Source organism: Pseudonaja textilis, chromosome 2 (assembly GCF_049901715.1).
Source record: "Pseudonaja textilis isolate UNSWEBS1 chromosome 2, rPseTex1.2, whole genome shotgun sequence".
NCBI lineage: Eukaryota > Metazoa > Chordata > Lepidosauria > Squamata > Elapidae > Pseudonaja > Pseudonaja textilis.
In genome coordinates, this window is record NC_141991.1 from 188,247,596 (window position 1) to 188,269,119 (window position 21,524).

The 21,524-nt window shown below is 34.6% G+C and overlaps 1 protein-coding gene across 29 annotated transcripts in view; it reads left to right on the plus strand.

Moving 5' to 3' along the window:
- Positions 1–21,524, plus strand: part of PTPRD (protein tyrosine phosphatase receptor type D) — a 1,248,962-nt gene that overhangs the window by 1,015,849 nt on the left and 211,589 nt on the right. For all 29 annotated transcript variants that reach the window (XM_087926655.1, XM_087926630.1, XM_087926633.1 and 26 more), the window contains one exon: positions 7,910–8,051. In XM_087926655.1, the coding sequence (XP_087782781.1) occupies positions 7,910–8,051 (142 nt within the window). The remainder of the gene's footprint in view (positions 1–7,909; positions 8,052–21,524) is intronic.

Below are 21,524 nucleotides of genomic sequence, written 5' to 3' on the forward strand. Positions count from 1 at the left end.
TTGCCCTTGATTTTCAGGTTGATTTACTTTTTAGATCTCTTTGCCTAAAATCTCCCTTCCGCCAGACTACTTACAGAATCCTATTGGCATTTTATTACCTCTTTACCAGTATAACTTTATGCTAAGCTGACCACCAGTTTTAGCTTCGAGATCTTTTTTTTTCAGAGAGGCTCCCTCAAACTAAAAAAAAAAAAAAGTTCTCAACAGCTGCAAGCTCTGCTTTATTCAACCATAAACCAACTCTTATTGTTTTTTCCCAATAAACTTTATTTTAATCTTTTATTTATTTTTTATTTTATTTATTTATTTTTGTCAATTGCTTACAAGATAATAGGTATAAGTGAAAACATAGTTATGAATACATGGATACATATAAGAAAAATAAAAATAATATAAAAGAAACAATAGGACAAGGACGGTAGGCACGCTTATGCACGCCCCCTACAGACCTCTTAGGAAAGGGGTGAGGTCAATAGTAGACAGTCCAAGGTTAAAAGTTTTTGGGGTTTGGGGAAAAAACCACAGTCAAGTAGAGTATTCCAGACATTGACCACTCTGTTGCTGAAGTCGTATTTCCTGCAATCAAGTTTGGTGCGATTAACCTTGAGTTTGTATCTATTGTAACTATTTTGTATCTATTGTAACTCTTGTGTTGTTATGGTTGAAGCTGAAGTATTCATTGACTGGTAGGACATTGCAGTGTATGATTTTATATACTATACTTAGATTGGACCGAAGGCGGCATAGTTCTAGGTTTTCTAGTTCTAGAATTTCGAGTCTGGTGGCCTAAGGTATTCTGCAACGAGTAGAGGAGTGGAGAACTCTTCTTGTGAAATATTTCTGGACTTTCTCAACTGTGTTAATATCAGATATGTAATGTGGGTTCCAGACTGATGAGCTGTATTCAAGTATTGATTTAGCAAATGTTTTGTATGCTCTAGTAAGTAGTGTAATATTACCAGAGAAAAAGCTACGTAAGATTAGGTTAACAACTCTTAATGCCTTTTTGGCTATGTAGTTACAGTGGGCTCTAGCACTTAGATCATTAGAATGAGTATTCCAAGGTCCTTCACAGAGCTTGGATCATCAACAAGTTCTTGACAATTCAGCTTGTATTTTATTTTCTGGGTTTTTTTTGCCAATATGTAAGACAGAGCATTTATTTGTTGAGATTTGAAGTTGCCATTTGTTTGACCATTCTGATACATAGTCGAGGTCTTTTTGAAGGGTAGCAGTATTGTCTGTGGTGTTGAATAGCTTTACATCATCAGCGAAGAGAATGCAGTTACTCTTGATATGATCACAGAGGTCATTTATGTAGAGTATGAAAAGACTTGGTCCTAGAACACTGCCTTGGGGGACACCACTGTTGACAGATACAGAATTTGATAGGACGCTCCCAGTTTTGACCCTTTGTTGTCTGCAAGGAATGTTTTCCTTGCAACTTGAAATGAATGTCTAAAATATCTGTTCAATCATTTTTCTTAATGTCCTATTGTGAGATAACAGATAATCAGAGTTGGAGTTCAATTGTGTTATTTTTTGTCTGTTAAAGCCTCTATAAATAGCACCCATAAATATCCTGATCCTAAAATCAGGCATAGTAATTAGATTTTAACCTCACTCAGAAGAATTATGAGAATGTGCAGTTCACAATATGTTATAATAACCAAATTAACTAAACACTATGTTTTGTTGTATTTCATAATACATCAGAATAATGGATGGAGAGCCACTAACATAGAGCCATAGTTAAATGCTGGTTTTTCCTTTCTATTCTCTCCTTTTTTTGACCTGGCATTGTTATGAATTCTCTTGATGAAAGTTTTCTTGAATGTCTATCTGTGTTTCCATGAGTCTTTACACTATGAATCCTACATTTAAATCATGCTTCAACTGTTAAAAAGAATTTAATTAAAATATGCCTGAATAATTCTTCTTTACTGGGACTGCACTGCACTTTGGAGTCAAAGAGAAAATGTGTGCTTTGGAGCATGCATGGGATTGTACATGGTACCTGTTGGCAACTCTTTCAATTAATTAAACATTTCTTTCCTCAATAAATCTGAACTGTCACAACTATTCATTAATGCCTGATCTTTTTCAGCTCTAGATAATGTAATTTATGTGTATTGATATTTTTAACTAATTGAACGAATATGTGTAATGATATTTGCATGTTTTCAGAGAAAGCGTATGTGTCTTCGAGCAAAGCAAATGTGGCAGCTCTCTAATCTTTCCATGTATATTCTCTTCTTAGATGCAATCAATAGTTTGTATTTGTAACTGCAACTTGCAGCTATTTAATTTCTATGCTGAGTATCAGAAACTGTGATGCATTCAGATTTTTGACAAAATAAACACTGTATCCTTCATCATTTAACGGTACATTTTTTGGCTTCATGAAATATGGAATGAAGATTTTTTTCCATCTACTATATCGTTCAAAAGATTTTAGCAGGGCTTTTTATGTGACTGTTATGTTTTTGTTGTTTTTAATCCAGATAGAAAAATGCATGTGGCTTCTTAAGTATAAAATCTACCTATATACTTCACATAATAATTGTTTCATATGCACAGAAACACACACATACTATTATACATACCCAGGGGTGGGATTCAGTCGGTTCAGGCCGGTTCTGGAAAACTGGATGTTAAATTTACATCTGGTTCGCTGAACCACTAGTTGAACTGACCGGCTGGCCCCACCCACCTCTCCCCTCCCCTCTCCATGCGGCTCGTTTTGGATGCAGATTAGTGCAGGGTCTGCGCAGAGACTCTTGGAGGGCAAAAAAAAGCTCCTCCTAGAAGTCCAGAAACAGGCCTGTTTCCACCTTCCGGAGAGCATTCAGAGCCCAGGAGAGACCGTTTTCACCCTCCCAGAGGCCCAAAGAAAAGTTCCAGACTCTGGGCAAGGTGAAAAACGGCCCTTCCAGAAGTTCTGGTAGACTAAACCCACCATGGCCACGTCCACTCAGCAACCAGTCAGAGAACCGGTTGTTGGGATTTTTGAATCCCATCCCTGCACACACCTTATACATACCATGGATTTTTTTCCCAACAGTGTTGAAGTTATAATTGATATTTTTGATTTTTGCCAGACTAAAGGGTCAAGATATAAACCAGGTGAAAATAATTGCTATTTATGTATAACTGTGAGTAGCATGTGATTGATCATACTATCTAGAAGAGAGAGATAGCCCATCTTCGCTAAGATAATGGAGAACAAAAGTTGATAAAAATATGTGATATAATAGAACCCATGTTAGTCAGTACTGAATCTTTTTCTTTTCTTCATCTATCTAGCATGACTCCTAAAGACAGGGAGAAATCAATAGGGTTTAAAACTGCAATGTCACATAGTCCCAAAGGTGCTTTATCAAGAGGCAAGTGGACCTCCTGGATTTTTCTTTGAAGGTGTTTTGCTTTTCATCCAAGAAGCTTCTTCAGCTCTTAGCTCAAAGCTGAAGAAGCTTCTTGGATGAGAAGTGAATTGTCTTCAAAGAAAAAACTAGAAAGTCCAGTTTACTTTTGAAAAAGCACCTTTGGAACAACCATGACCTGATTGACTGAGAATTTTCATAGAGACAGGTTCAATACAGAGGTGGTATTCAGCAGGTTCTGACCAGTTCTGGAGAACCGGTAGCAGAAATTTTGAATAATTCGGAGAACCGGCAAATACCACCTCTGACTGGAGATTTTACAGTATCCTTCCCTTGCCACACCCACTAAGCCACGCCCACTGAACCGGTAGTAAAAAAATTTGAATCCCATCACTGATTCAATAGCTTTTGAATAAGTATGGGACCATTATGTATACAATAACACAATCTTGAATAGAAACGTGTCAGCCTGTTGGTTGTTAAGGTAAAGACTTAGATAGGATTCTCTGATGCTAACATTTTGAATCAGGTTTCCCTTCGAACCATTAATTCCTGCTTCCATGCATAGTCAAGCAAAGGTCAAGCATGATAGAAGCTTTCTGTTACCTATCCTTTTGTTGGATGTGGAAACATTATCCAAAATTGAACGGATATGTGTATGGATGGTGCCTACCTGAAAGCAACTCAGTATAAATTGCATGTGCTTTTACACGCTATACTTCCTTAGGCAGTGACAGAGTAAATTTACGGTCTTCTGTGACAGAACAAATTTCCAGTTTTCTACCCCACTGAAGATATCAAAAGTATGAGACAAAATTTGTAAAGCAGTAATTGAACCAAGTTTATATAGAACATAGATTAAGAATCTTGACTGCTCAAAGCTGGATATTCACTATTCTGCAGTGTTGTGTTGATTAAAAGCTGGAATGGGTGCTCTATCTAATGAAAGTACAGGTAGTTATGAGCATCATTGGGACCAAAATTTCTGTTCCTAAGCAGGGCAGTTGTTAAAAGAGTCATGGCCAATTTTATGATCATTTTTGCCATTGTTGTTAAAACAAATCATTACAGTTTGTTAAGTGAACCATGTGATTCTTAAATGAATCTGGTTTTCTCCATTGATTTTGCTTATCAGAAGCTAATTTAGAAGGTGGGAAATGATAATTACATGACTCTATGACACTACAACTGTCATAAAAAATACTTGCCAATTGCCAAGCACCCAAATTATGATGTCTTAGTTGTGGGAATGCTGCAGTGGTTGTAAGTATGAGGACTGGTTATAAATCACTCTTTAAAGTGCTGCTGTAACTTTGAATTGTTGATAAATGAATGATTGTAAATTGAAGACTACAGGTAGTTCTCAACATGCATCAATTCATTAAGTGACTGTACAAAGTTACAACGGCACTGAAAAGTGACCGTTATGACTGTTTTTCACAGTTATGACCTTTGTACTGTCCCCATGATCATGTGATCAAAATTCAGATGCTTGGCAATTGGTTCATATTTATGACCGTTGCTGTGTCACCTTTGAGATCTTCTGATAAAGAAAGTCAAGGGGGAACCAGATTCACTTAACAGCCAGGTTACTAACTTATCCATTGCAGTGATTCACTTAACAACGGTGGCAAGAAAGATAGTCAAATGGGGGAAAACTCACTTAACAAATGTCTCACTTAGCAAACTAAATTTAGGGCTCAATTGTGATCATAAGTCAAGGACTTATCTGTACGTATAGGCACAAAATAAGAATTATTCTCCAAATATTTAGGTAACCAAAACTTCTAGAATCCCTAACACAGTAACCTCAAAATTTTTCAAAATTTCCTTACAATGAAGCAGTTTGACCTTTGTTGTTTATGTTTATGTATATTTAAGGGTTTAAGATTGTATTGCCATCTGGTGGGCATCCAATACATTTTTAAGATTCAGACATAATAGGCTGAAATAGAACAAAAGGCCAAAAATTATGTGTTAAGAGTTATGGCGTTACAAAGGAAAAAAAGTATAGCAATACACATTTCTTCAGCTTTCCAGGAGTGGCAGCAGCTGGAACAGACAATGCAACATTTTGTATAGAACTTTGGGTCTACTCTGAAGTTCAAAATATCTTTGGCTTTTGCAGCCTTGCATGCTTTCCTTGAAGAAATGAAAAGGATAAAGGACAAACAATAACAACTGCAACAACTTTAGTAGCATACTTCATCAATGACCTGAACATAATTTTCAGACAATGCCCCCTCAGCCAGAGATATTTTAAATATGACACTGTCTGTTGCAGACAAGACCATGGGATGGTCTGATAGCATACTTTGTAACTCAGACAGTTGACTTATTGCTAAGAATATTTTTATGGGAAACATTATTTTTAGTATGCAGCTTTCCTTCTTCTCAAGTAGATATTACTTTAGAAAAATCAAGAAACCTTTATCTTAATTGCTGCAAATAGGTATATAGATAAAAGGTTCAGGTTAGAATATTTTATGATATAGTGCTTCAGTCTGCTTAACTTGCCATATAATTTTTTCTAAGTCCCTGTGTGGAGAAATTTACAATACAAAGCTTAAGTTTTCTTATGTTAAATGCAAAAATACCTTAGCTAGCTAAGTAATTCTTTCCACACAGCTATATTTTACAAGTGCAAAAAGGAAAAAGTGTCTTATAAGTCACCAGTCTTCTGCCATGTTCTTATTCTGTTTGGGTAAAACTTGCCAATCTCTGTTGGATACTTGTCCTCTGTGTTCAATGAAAATTCCATTTCATGGAAATCTTGCAACAATATTTTTTTCCAGATTTGGTGCAAGCAGCAAAGTTTAGTAATAATAAAGCACAACAGAGATGTCTTCTAATTGTCTGGAAACAGACACATTAGAAGGTTATTTGAGGAAACAGAAATCACATATAGTTGATTATTTAAATAGGGTCATTTGTTAATGTTGATTGGAAGAAAGAGCCATTAATATATTTAAATATTTATTATGCATTTAAATAGCCACTCAGCTTACTTCGAATTCTGGGTTGCTTCCAATCACCCAGAGTCTAGAGCCACTGAAATTCTGAAATCAGAACCTTGGACTGAGCGCAGTTGGCCAGAAACCAGTATGAGCCTTATCCCAAAGATGCTTTTTCAAGAGGTAGCTGGACTTTCTGGTTTTTCTTTAAATATGTTTCATTTATGATCCAAGAAACTTTTTCAGCTAAAGAATCTTCTTGGATCATCAGTGAAACATCTTCAAAGAAAAACCAGAAAGTCCAGTTGCCTCTTGAAAAAGCACTTTTGGGACAATCATGACCTGGGTGACTGAGAATCTCCATAGACGGTATAAGCCTTAAGCAATAAGTCCACCTTCCCCAGAAATGGGCTGCCCCTTATCTCTCAGCTTATTTACCCATACCTGTGACCACATCCTTTACTCCTGCCTTCTCCTGTCTTTCCCATCAGCTTCCCTTCCCTCCTTTCCCAATGTAGTGTAATCCATAACATTCACCCAGAGACAAATGAAGGTAGAGAAGCGTAAACCTGATTAGAGATGCTTTTGAGTAGCATTCAGTGCCCCAGCACAGTCATCTAAGCCAATCACCTTCCTCACTCACTCCTAGTAGTGTTTGAACTTAGATCAATTTCTACAGAGGTATCAAATATGTTTTAGAGATCAGTCTATATATGCAAAAAAAATCTGGTGAACATCCATAAGTGTGAAGGTTTCTCAGTGTTGTTAAACAATAAAGTTATCTTAATGGAAATGTATTTCATTTGCTCTAATAAGCAAAACTGAGGTACTAGGAAACTGAAAGGTAATGTTCTCTGTCCCAGTAGTTAAAGGTTGAAATAATAATGATTGTTTTGATAATTGAATACCCATTTCTGCAAGATGCATTAGCAAGTTATAGTCTGTGTCTTGTCAAATAATTTTATAATGCTTTGGATAAGAGTTATCTGTGGAATTTCATTGCCTTCAGACATTAATTACATATTAATTTGAATGGAATATTATTAGGAGTACTATATTATCGGCTGCAAAAATCCATGCAACCATTAGATGACAGTAATGTTTTAAAAGTGTTTTCTCTATCTCTTTATTGTCATTTACCATTCATAAGAACTCGACATCCAAATATGGTAGCCCTAATATGTCCTCAGAGTTGATGTCTTGAGGAAAACTGAGATCCATTTATAGTGTCACAATCTGATTACTGCCTGAAACTCCCTGAATATTATGGTCAGGTTCACCTTAGGGGTTTTAATTTGTTGCTGCCAGCTGATCCAAAGTATCTAGTAGATATTTTCAAGATTCAGGATATTGATGTAGTTTGAAATCATTGTCCTATTGTATTCAGGTCAAAGATCAGCAGGTTTCAGTAACATTAATTTTTGCTCTTAACTGTACTTAAAACACCACTTTTATGAATTGCAAACAGTTACATAGTAAGAATTTAGAATAGTCCAGTTATTTTATACAGGATTAATCCAAGAGGTAGGTGTTTGTAACAACACCTGTGACAGCTGTTGTTTCCTTCAATAGGTAATAGAGTTTGATGATGGATCTGGATCAGTCCTCAGAATACAACCACTGCGAACTCCACGAGATGAAGCTATTTATGAATGTGTTGCATCTAACAGTGTTGGAGAAATAAGTGTGTCCACAAGACTTACTGTCTTGCGTGGTAAGTGTTTTTTTAAATAATATTTTTAAAATAGTTTATTAGGATATCAAGTTTATTAGAGTTACTCTAGAATTATAATATGAATACTTAAAATTTTGTATGTTGAAGGCTGGAAGTTTGGGCTTTGTTTTCATCTAGAAAGAAATATATTTTAAATATTGTGATTGCAATCAGATTGCCCTAGTCCTTTATTGGAAAAGCCGTTGGGATTGTTCTTTTTATGTGCCAGGTTTTCCCCAGTCATAAAGTGCTGGTTGAGATTGCACAGTAAATGATTACTGTATTTTGTATGTAGATTTTAGAGATGCTGAACATACATATATGCACATACTACAGCTAATGATAACAGAAGCATGTTTCTTACCTTCAGTCAGCTGTTAGCATTTTCAATTGGATTAACCTCTGATTGTATGAAATCCATGAATTGAGCTTCCCTAAGCTTCATTTCACACCGAGAGTATAAGAAGTAAAAATACCAATTTTTAATAAAATACATCTATTGCTTTTTAGATACATTGAATTTTCAAAACATTGTTCTTGGGAATTCATTTGTGATAAGCATTTATATCAAAGCTAGTCCAACAACTTGATACTGACCTTGGCAGATTATAGAAACAGATTTTATTTTTATAATGATGAACTATAATTAAATGACTTAGTGAACATTAGCAAACTTTTCTTCATAAGTAGAAATGCTGTCATCTTTTTCTGTTCCTTATATTTTTGTGAAATCATAGTGAGGTTGATGTTAAACTCAGTGAAATAAGTTTCATTGTAACTGTTAAATAAGCTTTCTATTTCACTGGTGACAAGCAATTTCTGTTAAACCCAAACAAGACCTTACTTCAACTAAAACCCAAATATCAGATAGCCGTTGAATTTGGTTCCATGGCCTTAGGGATATTTTTTCCCCATTTCTTGAATCTTCTGACCCTGTGTTTCCAAACAAAGCATTTTTAAGGCTACTGGATATATGTTCATGATGTACAAATTTAAAACTATTCTATTTTGGGGATTTGGTTTATTGTTATGCTTGTTGTCATTTATTTTGAAACAAATTTGGCTGATTAGAGTTTATTTTTAATTATAGTTCTTTTGTAATATGAATATAGATTTAATTATCTGTTGTACTCTTCAATATTATCAGTTGCAATTTTATTTAAGGTTCCGTTTGTATCTGTATACAACACCAAGATTCCCATTTGCATTACTTTGCTCTAGTTAAGATTCAAGCATTGATACAAGTGTCTTCCCTTGTCTCCGATAATCGAGGCTTTTCATGGATTAACTGATGAAGAAAGATGTCCTGGGGAAAATAAAATAATTGGTGGAAGGGGTGGTGCATATTAACATCAGCAAACTTTATTATTTTTTCAAAAGCAGTTTCTTTGGCAATTCATTTGTGATGTGACAGCTATATTTACTTCTATGAAACTAATTTTGATTTTGTTGTATTTGTCATAATGGTATCTGGCATGCAAATACCATTAGAAGCTTCCTAGTTTTAACTAATGTGTATCACTATTATTGTTGTTGTTACTACTATTATTTATTTGATGTGTCAGAGGAACATATTGTCATCCCTTTTTCTGTTGGATGAAAAAATATATGCTAGGGAAAAGAAGTTTAAAGAAATGAAATTTTGGAACTAGGAAAGAAGTTGGAGAGAGGAAATGAAAATGTATGGTAGAAAGAAAATGCAGTTTGTTTGTGGGCTTTGAATAAAGCTACAGCTAATCTATATATATATAAAAGCAAAATGTCACTCATGCATCATCACAAAATCTCCAGAACCATAAAGTCTACAAACTTCTAAGTGCTCACTAAGAACAGATTTTTCAAAATGACCATCAGAGTATTAATATTTCATATATTATTATTAACACATTCTGATGGTAAGGAGTTCTACTCCCCCTTCTCACCTGAAAAGAAGTCTGTTCCAAATGCAAAACACAAGCAGAGGAGAGGAGTTTCAGTTTTAATTTCACAGCACCAAGTAGCTTTAGTACAGAACAGTTGAGCTAAGCCACACCCAGGCTCCTTGCTGTCTCCTTCTTGCTCACACAGCAAATACTGCTTCACTTTCCAAACAACCCTCAACTCTGTCACACACTGACAGGATGCTATCCAGATGAATACCGATGGATGCTGGTAGGCAGAGACACAATTTCCCTTCCCCTTATTTTCCTTCCCCAAAACTAACCCCGACCACATAGTTTCCCCAGCGAAGCACAGGTATCAAACTAATTATTTTATAATATTGACAAGCCACTGAATATTGTCTGTGTAGAAAATGTAAGCATCCCATGCTAATCTGTGTTTCTGGTAATCCTTTTGATTTGGATTCTATTTAAACTCTTTTGATTGTGTGCTAGAGTAGATTACTATTTGAATAGGAAATGTGTTACATCTTTCAATCTTAAATGTAAAAAGTATTCATTTGTGGGATTCTGGTGATCAGAGAGGATTCAACTACATTCTGTATCTAATTTCATTTATTGTAGAAATAGAATAGTGAATCATTAGACTGAAGCACGAGCATTTTTTCTTCTCACCTTTCTTCCTTTCTTATTTGATGAATAGGTATGGAGAATAGAAGGCTGTTACAAGAGTAAATAATAATTATTATTCATTGAATGTCAGGTTTAATAAGAATGGTTACAAATTAAGGCCATGTTTATTTCTGTTTTTACACATTTTAGTTTGCTATTGAAATAAAAAAAGAACAGAAAACAAAGAATAATTGCTATTTTGTTAAAATGTGGATTATCAGAGATTTTCTTTAATAGCACAATGAAGCTATTGATCTTTACTCAGGTATCCTGGGGTTTTAATGTGCAAATTGATTTTAGTTTAGCAATTAATATAAGGATACTTCTGGCTTTTTAAAAGAAGAGATTAAAGCAGACATAACATGGATTGAAGGATTTGGAATGGAACTATGCATAATTTTTGATTGTACAAAGAACTCCACAACATTTACCACTTATCAGGCATAATGAGCTCACATAGCCTACAATAAAAGCAGGCATTTGAAAGAACACTGTTTATTTTGATATTAAATTTAAGAAACCACTTGAAAATCAACAGGATGAGGATGCTCACCAAGTGAGAAGAAGAGCAAAGAAGAAAGTAAAAGAAAATATAGATATTTAGCAATGGTTCACTAACAGGTGTTAAGTGAAATAGCAATCACTGAGTGAAACCATGCTTATGTTTGTGATATTACTTCAGTTTTCTTTTGAATATTGTAAATGTAATGTAAAGTTACTTTTTCATCACAACTGTAACTACGAGCAATCACTAAAAGCATTTTCTAAATAACTTATTTGTTCAGCTGTTTTTGCATTCATTCTCACTTACTTTGTAATGACTTTGATGAGACATGGAATTATGGGGGACCAGATTGTAATGTAACAATGTCAAATAGTGTTAGAGAAAAATAAAAAATAAAATAATTATTCCAGGACCTACATTTATAATCTAAGTACTTCAACTTTTATTTTAAAGAGATGACAGACGTCTCTTTAATATTAGTTTTAACTTTCATAGATTCTACTCCTGGTTCCTTATTACAAGACTGCTTTACAGATCTCTCTAATGAACATTTGGTAATTAAATAATTGGTAAGAATTCAATTATCACTGAATTCTATTAATATGTAGTATTTCCTTTCACTAAAGCAATTGAGGAGGATCTTAGAGAAATTCACTGTAAATATATCACTGTGACTAATTCTATTAAATTATTATACCATACATGCCAGACATGATTGCTGTGTTGTCACAATCTTAAATTCGAAGTTTCTTTTAAAATGTAGATTAGAAGAATGATGAAGATCTGAAAATAATGAAGCACTTGTGTAAAAAATAAGACTTTATGAATTTTTAAAAGAATTATTCAGTTTTAAAGAAACGTAATCAAATCAGTCCTTCAAATCAAATCTTTAATATCAGAAGCAATTTGAAGTGTCAAATCAAATCCACTGTTTTTAAATTGCTTGAGATAGTTCAAAGGAGATACAGAAATCTGGTGGAGTTTCTATCTGCATTCTTAAAAACTGTTGTAGCTTTTATCCTTCTACATATAGATAAAAATGAGAGAAAAAAATGAGTGCTTCTAAATTGATAAATTTAGCTGGCCAGTGTATTTTATTACCTCTACAAAACCTGTTTTTCAAGACTTAGTGAAAATGTTGCTGTACCAATTATTTCAAACTCTAGGTTTGTTTTTTTAGGGAGGTTGGTATGGAGGAGGGAAAAAGAGAGTGAGAGGGCAAAGAAGGCACATGTTATGATCTGTTGTGATCTGGCTTGTCCTTTTTATTATGATTCCCCAAATCCATATTTTTTTTCCCAAATCCATATTTTTTTCTTCATTTTCCCTTCATTCTGTATATCTCATGATTCTATATATCTCATTGATTGGTCTCATTTGAGACAACGATGAATCCGCATACAGATGGGAGGTTGTACAACTTTCCTCGTGGTGTAACCAGAACAATATGGAACCAAACATGCTCAAAACTGTAGAAATGGTAGTAGGCTTTAGGAGAACACCACCACCCCCATACTACCACCTCTTACAATACTAGTCAACACAGTATCAACAGTACAGACCTTCAAATTTCTAGGTTCTATCATATCACAAGACCTAAAATGGACACTTAACATCAAAAATGTCATCAGAAAAGCACAACAAAAAATGTTCTTTCTGCGCCAACTCAGAAAGCTCAAACTGCCCAAGGAGCTGCTGATACAGTTCTCAGAGGAATTATTGAGCCTATCACCTGCACCTCTATAACTGTTTTGGTTCTGCAACCCAACAGGACAGACACAGACTTCAGAGAGTAATTAGGACTGCAGAAAAAACAATTACTATCAACTTGCCTTCAATCGAGGACCTGTATACTGCACGAGTCAAAAAGAGGGCTGTGAAAATATTTGCGGACACCTCACATTCCAAACTTAAACTGTTTCAACTCCTACCCTCAAAACGACGCTATAGAGCACTGCAACGCCAAACCAACTAGATACAAGAACAGGTTTTTTTACCAAATGCCCTCACTCTGGTAAACAAATAATTCCCTCAACACTGTCCAGCTATTTACAAAGTCTGCATTACTATTACTGTTAATCTTCTCATCACTCCTTATCACCCATCCCCCCCCACTTGTGATTGTAGGACTGTAACTTTGTCACGTGTATCCTTACAATTTATAATGACTGTTTCCTAGTATTATTTGATTGCTTATTGTATTCTATGAGTATTATTAAGTGTTGCACCTTATGATTCTTGACTCTTGATGAATGTATCTTTTCTTTTATGTACACTGAGAGTATATGCACCAAGACAAATTCCTTGTGTGTCCAATCGCACTTGGCCAATAAAGAATTCTATTCACCTTCTCCACTCCATTCCTATTCTTATTTGTGTGTTTATTATTGTTGTAAGACAGGGGTGTCAAACTCCATTTCATTGAGGGCTACATTGGGGGTGGGGGGGTGGGCATGGGCATAATGAGCTTGACACAGGACTCATGTCGGAGAGGCACCTATGGTGGCCAAGTGCTAAGGCAGGACTTCCCTGAGGCCTTCCCTCACTCTCATTATATAGGTAATCCTCAAGTTATGAATATAATAGAACCTGCCAATTACATTCGTAACCTGAAGATTCATTTGATTGAATCATGAATGTGATCATTCCCTGCTTTCTCCAATGCATTTGTTAATTGAATGCTCAGGTCATTAAATGCTCATGAGGTATCTCAGAGTGGGAAGAGCATGCGGAGCCTAGTGCTAGAACAGACCATCTAAGGTGTCCTCCAGTCTTGTCCTGTTGAGTCTCCATAGATTTGGCCTGCTTTGCTAGCATTCAGGATTCCACTTACTCCTTCCTACCCCATTTCCCATGGATTACTTACTTTTTGAAGATCTCTAGAGCTCCAGAAGAGGCTGACCCACTGGCAGAAAAGCTAAAGTGTCTTATTCAAATGATGGCAAAGCTGTAAGAACGTGAAATCCAAGGAAAACATTTTGCCAGTTTCTGAATAAAAGACTTTGGTTTGGGGCCATGTGGTCAGTAATAGAAAAGGCCTGGACTGGGCCACAGCAGCCTCCTGCTTTATTTTATTTTATTTTATTTTATTTTATTTTATTTTATTTTATTTTATTTTATTTTATTTTATTTTATTTTATTTTATTTTATTTTATTTTATTTTATTTTATTTTATTTTATTTTATTTTATTTTATTTTACTTTATTTTATTTTATTTTATTTTATTTTATTTTATTTTATTTTATTTTATTATTTTATTTTATTATTTTATTTTATTTTATTATTTTATTTTATTTTATTTTATTTTATTTTATTTTATTTTATTTATTTTATTATTTTATTTTATTTTATTTTATTTTATTTTATTTTATTTTATTTTATTATTTTGTCAAGCGATTATAAGATAACAGATATAAGTATAAACATAGTTATGAATATATGAAATGGGTACATATAAGGAAAATAAAAGAAACAATAGGACAGGGACGGTAGGCACGGTGCGCTTATACACACCCCCTACAGACCTCTTAGGAAAGGGGTGAGGTCAATAGTAACAGTCTAAGGTTAAAGTTTTTACAGCTTCAGGGATTGAGGCAGCAGCAGCAACAGCCAATCAACAAGGAGCTTGCTTCTTTTATCTCATCGAGCTGAACTGCAAGCCCTTTGTTGATTGGTTGCCACACCCCATTCCCTGAAGCAGAGGAAAATTTGAACTAACCAGGAGTTAATTTCTATTATTAGGAGTGTACAGTGTTTCATATTATTAGGCTGAAAATTACTACGCTGAAATAACTGTAAATCAAAATAAAGTATTAATTTCAGTTTTCTGCTTAACTGGATGATAGAAACTTTGCAATTATAGCATACTATTTATAAATGGTAGCAGATTCTGAAGTACATTTTATATTAAGTTGCATTATCTAGTCAGTTATACCTCATACCAAGAGAACGGTATGGAACTCAGCATGCTGAGGAATTCTGAGAGTTGAAGTCTACACATCCCCATAGCCTGAGTATGAAAGCAAGATTCATGCCATCTGTATTTACAGTTGAACTACTTCATGATAGCATCGTGAAAAATATAGAGATAGTGTATATGAATTCTATGGATTATATCCAAAAGAGCTATGCATAGATCCAATTCATCCTTCTTTCAGACATCTTAGCTGTATAACTGGTTATGTCTCTTTTAAACTTCAGCATTCTAAACTTTAGAGAATAGAATTTATATTATTGACGTAGGTATGAATGTCAAAATAAAACCTAATGTTGTTGCTTTACTTCTAAAGCGATCTTGTCTTCGTAGTGGACATAAAATAGAATGCCACTTGAAACATGATCAATAAACATAATGAAACTGTCACTTAAGCGAAGTTTTACTCCCTTGCTGCCCAACAGACGGTCTTCTTCTGCTAACCCTGACTCTTAATGTATTGAACAAAGGCTATTTTGAAGAACTTCTCACAACTTTGTGAAATAAAGATTGATTTCAAGGATATATTAAGAATTTATTGTGTCTTAGAAAGACTAAAAACATTTACCTTTTGTCCTTTAAATAATCAGCAGGACACAAATTTAATCTTCAACACAATTAATGTTTCTTTTTTAAAAAGAGTTAACATGTATGGTTAAACATAATTTCTTACTGCCATTTAGAAAGGAATAATTAAGTATATTGAAACTGAAAGATAATATATACTTTAATGTCTCATTGCTCAGGGTGTTGATATGAATACAAAATGTCAAAAGAATGATCTGCAAGCAAGAGAAACTGGGTGTATGGTTCATAATACCAAGTGTATTTTAATACAAAACCAATATTTTTATTATTGCTGTATCAGAAATTAAGAGTAGAAATCTTGTTATAAGTATCTTTTTCAAGATAGTTACTTGAAATACAGGTCTTTATGGCATTTGTTTTTCGAATCATAGAGTTGGAACAGATAGAGGTATTTGCTCAACTTCTTGCTCAGTACAGTATCGACGGCAGCATCTGATCATACAACTATCCAGACTCTGTATCAGAGGTGGGCTGCACTTATGTTAACAACCGTTTCGCTGGTTGTGAGCTCATACCTCTTTGAAACTGAAACGCAGCTTCAAACATGCAGCTAATCTACTCAGGCAGCTCCGGTGAGTACAGTAGGCACGGCATGGGCAGCGTGGGCAGGGGGAACAAGCCAGAAAGTTAGTTATATATGGACAGGATAGCGCAGGGGCAGGGGGATAGTCCCAGACAGTGATCACAACTACCGGTTTACCTGAACCTGTCCGACCAGGCAGCAGCCCACCACTGCTCTGTATGAAGATCTGTAGTGAAGGAAAACTTTATCACATCACAGAACAGCATAAGCCATTGCTGACAACTCATACAGTCAGAAAATTCCTCCTGATGTTTAACCCAAACCTTCTTTTTAGTAGTTTTAACTCAGTGGCTTTCATCCTAAAGTGGTAAGAATTGGTCACTATTTCTGTGTGGCAATTCTTTCTTTGTACAAGTATGGCCATAGATGGTAAACCATTCAAAGTAGGTTTCCTAAGGCCACCTCTAGTGACATATTAGAATCAATGAGAATCTCGTTGCTTACACACTCCTTTAAAGACAGTGAGTGCTACATTATCTAAGAAGGGCTGTCTTGGTAATTCTCAAAAACAAAGGCCATGATAAATTGTCCGTTAGCAAAGAAAAAAAAAAAACTCAGCTTTTCTCATATTGCTTTTAAGGACCCCGCAGAATTTTCAGCTGTTGACTTAGAAAATTCCCAAGAACTTCTAGGAATCCCTTAGATAATATCAGTTTGAAAATGCAGGTAATTTTATTATAGTGGAATTCTGTCAAAGCCAACTTCAATATCATCTTTCATTGCAGTGGAGACCCATGCGGTTTGATCAAAATGTGTACATCAGCCTAACAAACAACAAACTGAACATCATAACCACTAAAAGCTTCCTTCTGTATCAAATACAATGGGCAGATAAATATAAGAGAAGTGCTGGTAACCTCTAAAAAGCTACCCCAACCATTTGGAATAATAATAGCACACAAACTGCTTTAAGAGATGTATTAGTTGCCTTCCAGATGCAATTCAAGGTGCTACTTGTCAGTTTTAAGACTGCATATTTCTAAATAAGATTATTGGACGAACTGTCTTCTTTTAAATTCATCTGCCCATTTAGTAAGATCTATTCAACTCCCTCTGGTCTGGTCTGGTCTGCATGAGATTGTAATCTGGTACAACTTTGGAAACCACCATTTTTTTTTTCTAATTACCGCCAACATTTTGGAGTCTGCTCCTTCCCTCTTGGATTTCAGGGGAACCGTTAAGAGAAAATGCAGAAGGAAAGCATGTTGTGAGTAAATGTTAAAATCTTGTAAATCCTCACAGCTACCAATGACACAGAAAAAAACAATATACAAGGTAAGGCAGAATCATTATCTTGTCAGCCCAGAAAATGACTTGAGCTTGCTTGTTTTCTTGTGGCTGTTTCATTACTCAAACTAGATAACTTCATCAGTGCTAGCTAGCAAGACTTTGACTTTATGAATATCCCAACAAGCCATGTGCAAAATAGGCAGATACATAACTCCTGCCCACTAATGAACCTCATCTCTCCTGTCCTGTTGATGTTATTTGTAATCCAAAGGCTCACATGAGGAAATGCTGATCCTAAGTTTCAACTTACCATCTCAATTCAACAAGGAAGATTATTGATGTAATTTTAGGCACAGGATGGATTAAAAATCAGTTGGTGCCATCCCTGATGAGGGAATCACTTCATAGTGAAGTGGTGGTAACTCAACTTACCATTGCAATTCACCCTCATCATGGTTGATACCAATTAATTTTTGTGCCTGTTATTACATTGATAACCTTCCTTTTAGAATGTGCTGTGCTGATGATATTGTGAGACAGTTGTATGATTTTAATGGTGGTAATAAAGACATCAGTCAGACTTCAACAGATAGTTTCAGCATGGATATTGAAGGCTTCCAATAGAACTGTCCTGGATTATCCTAGATTTATTATCCTTGCCAGTTCAGTCACAGAAAAAACTGGACAGCAGGGAAGGTCCTGGAGGGATTAATTTCTATCAAACAAGATTCTGATAGTTGAATGCAGTCCCCACAAATACTCCACCCCAACCAGATCAGCCATTTCAGCTGTGACCATGTCATGAATGAGTGTTGACTTACTTTGGACTGACATGCCATTAGTAAAGAACACTACAGAGTAAGATAAGGCCAACATGGCAACCTAAGCTTTGCTGAAGCCAAAGGGAAGCAAAGCATGGAAAACCCATTATCATCACATATAACTATTTTTTGACAGTCTGTTTCCAGCCCCATCCTTCATCCTATGGCTCTGAAACATTCCTCTTCTCTTCTTCCATTGAAATCCTATCTAAGGGGAGCAACATATTTAGCTTAACCTGCAAAACATTTTTTCTCCAGCCATCAGTACTGAAAATCAATACAATGTATGTGTTGCAAAGATGTTTAAAATATTACGATGTTACATGCAGCCTATACTAGATTTTACTATTCATTTAACCTAATGTTTTTTTAGAAATATCTTGTAGACTAAATGCTGTCTTGTTTCTTAATGTCATTTGATCCAGGAAAGAGTTAAGAACCACCAGTCCACTGAGTGTTGAGAAGTTAAATTGAATTGTCTGAGCACACTGTATTATCTATACAATCTATACAGTCTTAAATTTTATTTATTTGAAACCTTTATACAGCTGCCCATGTTATAATCAACATGGGTTGCTTGTAGGGCTGTTCCCAATAAACAAAATAATGTACACATAGTTAAAAAAATTAAAAACTGATAAGGCTTTGTGTTAGGTTCATTGTAGTCTCCAAAAGTTGCTTTGTGAAATGCATGAACTTGAAAATAGCAGTTAACTACTTAAAAAAGCTTTTTCACGATGTTGGGAAAAGATATAGCTATTCTAAACTGTTGCACACAGGTGTGCATGTTAACATTTTAGTGAATTTTTCCAAATACATATAATTTCCCAATATAAATACTTCTGGTGTAAACTATTTTTATTTTCTCTAATGTAAAGTATTTAACTCCCCTCGCATGAGTTGTACATAAGTTGTATCTGCATTTTTGATGCTACAGAGTTTACAAAATTTGAGTGCAAATTACTTCTTTTAAATTTACTACTGCAAAGTACAAACATTAAATGTGACACATTTTTCTGTTAATTGGAGAACAAAATCAGAGAGGATACAGACCCTTTTAAAAACCATTTCAGTAGTGTAGATTACTTGGCTTTTTTGTTATTGATATAATGATAATGATACATTTATCACACATATATAGCTGTTCCTTCTAAGAGGCTTCAGAACAAGTTACATGCAAACGCTAACATAAGGTCAGATATGCTCATCATTTGTGTAACTGAGGTTCTTTGAGGTTATATGTATGAAAATACACAAGCACGAGTTTGCATTGAAGAACATTCCATATAATTTATTTGAGATGTGTATGCTGTTCCTATAAAATTGACATGGCAACATAAAATATGTACTTCAAGAGGGGTTAAAGACTGCATTAAAAGGATTTGTGGTTGCAGTTTGTATTGACCTGTGTGTGTGTAATCCACTTTAAAATGCTACATAGGGTGACTGGATTGTAATTTAAATAAGCTTGCTTCTGACTCATAGAAAGCATAGACAAAAGGATATCAGCTGTTACTCATAAAGTCAATCACGTAATAAAAGCATACCCAAGGCATGGATTGGTAACCATGCTGGCTCAGGAATTCTGGAGTTGACGTCTACAGGTCATAAAGTTGCCATAGTGGCCCATCCCTACCTAAGGTTATTGCTATTGCTGTTTCAAAATTACAGATCTTAGATTTACTTGTGAAAGCTTGGTAATTGGTTTTTCCCTGTAATAAAATGAATGTTTTCTTGATGAGTTTTAAATGGGTATGCTTCTCATTTCCGTGGAATTTGGCAAACTAAGCATTTGTTAAGCAAAATGGGATCCAGCTTCCAATTCGTTTCAAATAGTCTTGAAAACACTATTTGTTATTTTTGTTTCCTCCATTTATTTTATTACCCTTATTTTAACACATATAAAAGTAACAGCCTGACCTATATATATTTCTGTTGCAAGACAACTATAGTTGTACAAGAGAAGTTTGTAACTGTTTCCATTTAAATATAATGAATGTCCTTGTTTTGTATGAATTGGTACAAATATGTAGACTTATACCTATAGTTTGAGTTTTTGATACTGTTCGGATATCACAATAGTTTTATAGCTCTATTAAAGAAATTGTTTAGAAAGGGTAACATTATTAGAAAATTTTTAGTAGATTGTGTTTCCCAGCTATTTATTAGTATTTAAGTATATATCAATATACAATACTGAATTTTTTCCTACTGCACTTTATATTTGAGGCTAAAAGTTGACAATATAGGACTTTTTCATTGGGGATGTACTGTGCTGATGTGTTTAGTTTTTATTGAATTTGAAAACCAATTAACATCCACATGTACTGTCTTTACTAAAAAGAAATTAAAGTGGTGAGTTTCCATTTCATTTGTGCAGTGAAATTCAGATTAGCTACAGTGGTTGTAAACATAATCTTTTCCTTCAAAACTGAAGCACTATAAAACTGGAATATATGTAACTTTCCTTTGCTAAAATTCACATTAAAGATAAGTTAATTTGGATTAATTAAATATTTGTACAATTTATTCATTCTGTTGAGGTAATTCCCCGTTAGGAGAATGAGTGCATACAGGGAGACGTTTAGAGAATAGTGTTTGAATAATACACACACAGAACACAGATACACTGTACAGTAAATGTAGGTTTTTACTTCCAGAAAGGTTAAGCAAAGTTCAAAATAGGCAGTCCAAAAATCATTCACAGGTAAATCAGTCAGTTTTTCAATCCAGGGATAATCCAATAACAAATTCCAGTGTCAAAAACAGTTCAGTAACCGACTGAAATATCAGTCAATTGGGAAAAATGGAGGAACGGCAATACTTTCCAACAGAAGGAAAAACAGACTCACTCAGACTTCTTCTGAGACTGAGACTAAGACAACCCAGGTTTCTGGCTCCATATTATGGCCGTTTGAGTAACCATACCCAATTGCAGTTTTTAGCATGCTCTTAAAGAGACAGTATTAAAATGTCTATCCTGGTTTATATATTTCTAACCTAAATACCTGTTAGGTGACTCATATTCCTAACACATTCTATTAAATAAGTTAATATAATTTAAAAGTAAGCATCTGTATGTTAGTTTCAAAATGGTATAAAATATTTTTTACTTAATGTATTCAGAAGCAGATCTGTATAACGTCACATTTAGAATTTTTAAAATTAAATTAACTCTATTTTATCTCTATTAGTAAATTAATATATACATTCTTTTGCAA